Genomic DNA, 2,461 nt, shown 5'->3' with positions numbered 1-2,461 from the left:
AAATAGAAACTTTCCCACTCTGATTAAAACGTCCTGTGTTCATCTACGTATTTTCGTTTTGCTGTGCATCTTTTCCCTGCCATTTCGAGAGCCCAATTGACACTCATAGTTTAAAGAAATGTGTTTGCCCATCCTACTTTGTGGAATTTCACCACATGCGCTTTTGACCAAAATACCAAACCGAACTCAAGTGAAGCCAACACGCACAACCCCCCCCCCCCCACACACACACAAATGTTGATATGAACATAAAAGAGCCGCATGCGGTTCGGGAGTTGCGGCTTGGCCAAACCTGTACTATACAACTTTATTTGTATAAAATTTTCACAACAGCTGTCACACAAACAAAGCGGGAAAAACCGAAGACGTGCGTGTTCCGCCCACGCTGGATTTATTTGCACCTTTGAAAAGACACCGTATTGCCGCAGATGTGGCAAAGAGTACTTTTGGGCATCTGAGACGGAAGGATGTCCAAAGCATCACGTCACCTGCTCTGGTAGGCATGGTGGTGGGACGTTGAGGTCAACCGCTTTGGGGTTGGCTGAATCTTTGATCGCAGGATGCCACACACTTGAAGACAGAAGCAGAAAAGCAGAGCTAAATGCAAAATGTACTCACCGGTGACTCCAATTTTTTTCCCCCCTGAAGAAACAGCTGGACGGGTGGCCCCGGCTGGCCAGTGGGACTCTTGTTATTCTGACCCTTTTTAGTGCGCGTTTGGGGCAACAACCGTTTTTTGTGGCGCTCTTTTCTGGTTCAAAAGTGCCCTGCATGTGAATTTGCTTTTCCTGCCTTCTGATTGGATGAGCGCCGGTGTGACGCGGTGCCTCTGTCACCGTGGCGGGGGGTATACGTTGGCATCGGAGCGTCTGCCAACGTCTGAGACCGGCTGGCAGTGTATCGGAGGTGTCGAGTGCGGTGCCGATGGAGCTCACTCACCAGCTGGTGTTAGGGCCACAGAATGAAGGCCAAGGAGAAGAATAGAAAGAGAAACAGAAACTTCTCCTCCAATTGTTTGATTTGTCTCTTCTGAGCTTCGATGAATTCTTTCAGCTCTTTGTTCCTCTAGGACGGACAAATGGAAAGTGGCATTCAAAAGCCAGTAAGCGTGCAAGTAAGTGCCGGGCTGGCTTTGGGCCCTTACCTGTTGCGCGCTGTGCAGCAGATCCATTCTCTCTTGGAGGATGCAAGCGTCGCGCTCCCTCAACTCGCACATCAGGGCTCGCTTCCATTGGTCCACGTAGCTCCTAAGCTCTTCTCTCTGATCCGCCGTCAGCACGTCATTCACGCCAGCGTGGCTGGCTTTTTCGCCGTCCGTGGCGGGGCAGTCCCGCTGCGGTAGCGCCTCGTACAACATGGCCTCCAGCTCCAGGATCCTCTGGGCCGCAATCCTCGTCCATCAGTGGTCCGGCGGGAGATTTGAGGGCGGCTTACCTTATGAGCCTAGTCCATGGAACACTTCCTGAAGTCCAACTCTTCATCCAGGTAGCCCTTCTGCTTGCAGAACATAGAAGAGCCCAAAGGCACAGCGTCAACAAGCTTCTTTCAGCGCAAAGCCTTCCAAAAGTCACATTTGAGCCGCCGAGTCTCGTGGAGTGCGAACATAAGGAGTTCGACATACACTTACGGCGTTATAGCCCAGGATGTCCAGCTTCTTCATCAGATCACTGATGACGATGTCCGGGGGAAAGGCGCAAGGAGCAATGTAAGGTGTTCTGGGACCTCGGGTTAAGGTTAGGGTTGCGAGGGACGCCTTACGTACGCTCACGCCCTCGGCCTCGCAGTAGATCTGCAAAGGGCTGAGGCCGTCTGGGAAACGGACTTGCAGAAACTTCAAGACGGGGGAGCGCCACTCCCTCTCCTGAAAGGCAGAGGCATGCATCCGTCCGTCCGTCCGTCCGTCACATCTCTGGCCTCAACACGCTTGTGCGAGTCTTCCCACCTCCAGCTCCAGGATGCGGAACTCAAGCAGTTCGTTTTGGTCTCGGATATCCTGGATGTGCTCTTTCAGACGCGCTTCTTCCGCCTCCATCCGCCTGACCTGAAAAGACAGTCAGACCTCATCTGCGGGGCTTCCCGACGGGTGTGACGCCAAGCGACTCCGCCCAGCGCCTTTCTTTCCGTCACCTTTTCGGCCAACTGCTGATTGCTCTGACGCAGCAGCTGCTTCTCCTCCACCCACTTGACATTCTAGAAGAGACAAACGCGTGGACAGCTTTGGAATGTTGTGTCATTTTCATCCACAAATTCTTTGGTTGACTGGAAAATGACATTTGCTTTTCTCCGCATTTTCCCAGCCACATTCGGGGGGGGGGGTTGGTCCAGTAATGCCAGACGAATGAGTGACTGAAGAATGTAGCTATTTTGTCTGAGAAAAAGGTGTGCTCATTGATGAGCTTACCTGTCCTTGTTGCTTCAGCGCTGACTCCAGATCTGCTACTCTGCTTTGATAGTGACCCAT

General features: G+C 52.4%; 1 protein-coding gene across 1 annotated transcript; it reads right to left on the bottom strand.

Annotated features, from left to right (window-relative positions):
• Positions 1 to 393: 393 nt before the first annotated feature.
• On the bottom strand, positions 394 to 2,461 carry LOC148398540 (janus kinase and microtubule-interacting protein 3-like). The gene is made up of 6 exons (XM_088372505.1): positions 2,402 to 2,461; positions 2,128 to 2,190; positions 1,628 to 2,041; positions 1,145 to 1,494; positions 940 to 1,065; positions 394 to 570 (listed from the first exon to the last, which is right to left on the bottom strand). Exons 1-3 carry the CDS (start codon positions 2,459 to 2,461, stop codon positions 1,916 to 1,918), a joined length of 249 nt encoding a protein of 82 aa, XP_088228631.1. The 3' UTR covers positions 394 to 570; positions 940 to 1,065; positions 1,145 to 1,494; positions 1,628 to 1,915.

This window comes from Syngnathus floridae, chromosome 4 (assembly GCF_059516105.1).
Source record: "Syngnathus floridae isolate MCC-2025c chromosome 4, RoL_Sflo_1.0, whole genome shotgun sequence".
NCBI classification, from domain to species: domain Eukaryota; kingdom Metazoa; phylum Chordata; class Actinopteri; order Syngnathiformes; family Syngnathidae; genus Syngnathus; species Syngnathus floridae.
Note: the sequence above shows the minus strand (reverse complement) of the source record. Positions and strands in the feature narration are given on the sequence as shown.

Coding starts and splice junctions, on each gene's coding strand:
- LOC148398540 (XM_088372505.1), bottom strand. CDS start 2,461: ATGGGTCACTATCAAAGCAGAGTAGCAGATCTGGAGTCAGCGCTGAAG. Junction 2,191..2,401: donor CGCTGAAGCAACAAGGACAG/GTAAGCTCATCA, acceptor TGTCTCTTCTAG/AATGTCAAGTGGGTGGAGGA. Junction 2,042..2,127: donor ATCAGCAGTTGGCCGAAAAG/GTGACGGAAAGA, acceptor CTGTCTTTTCAG/GTCAGGCGGATGGAGGCGGA.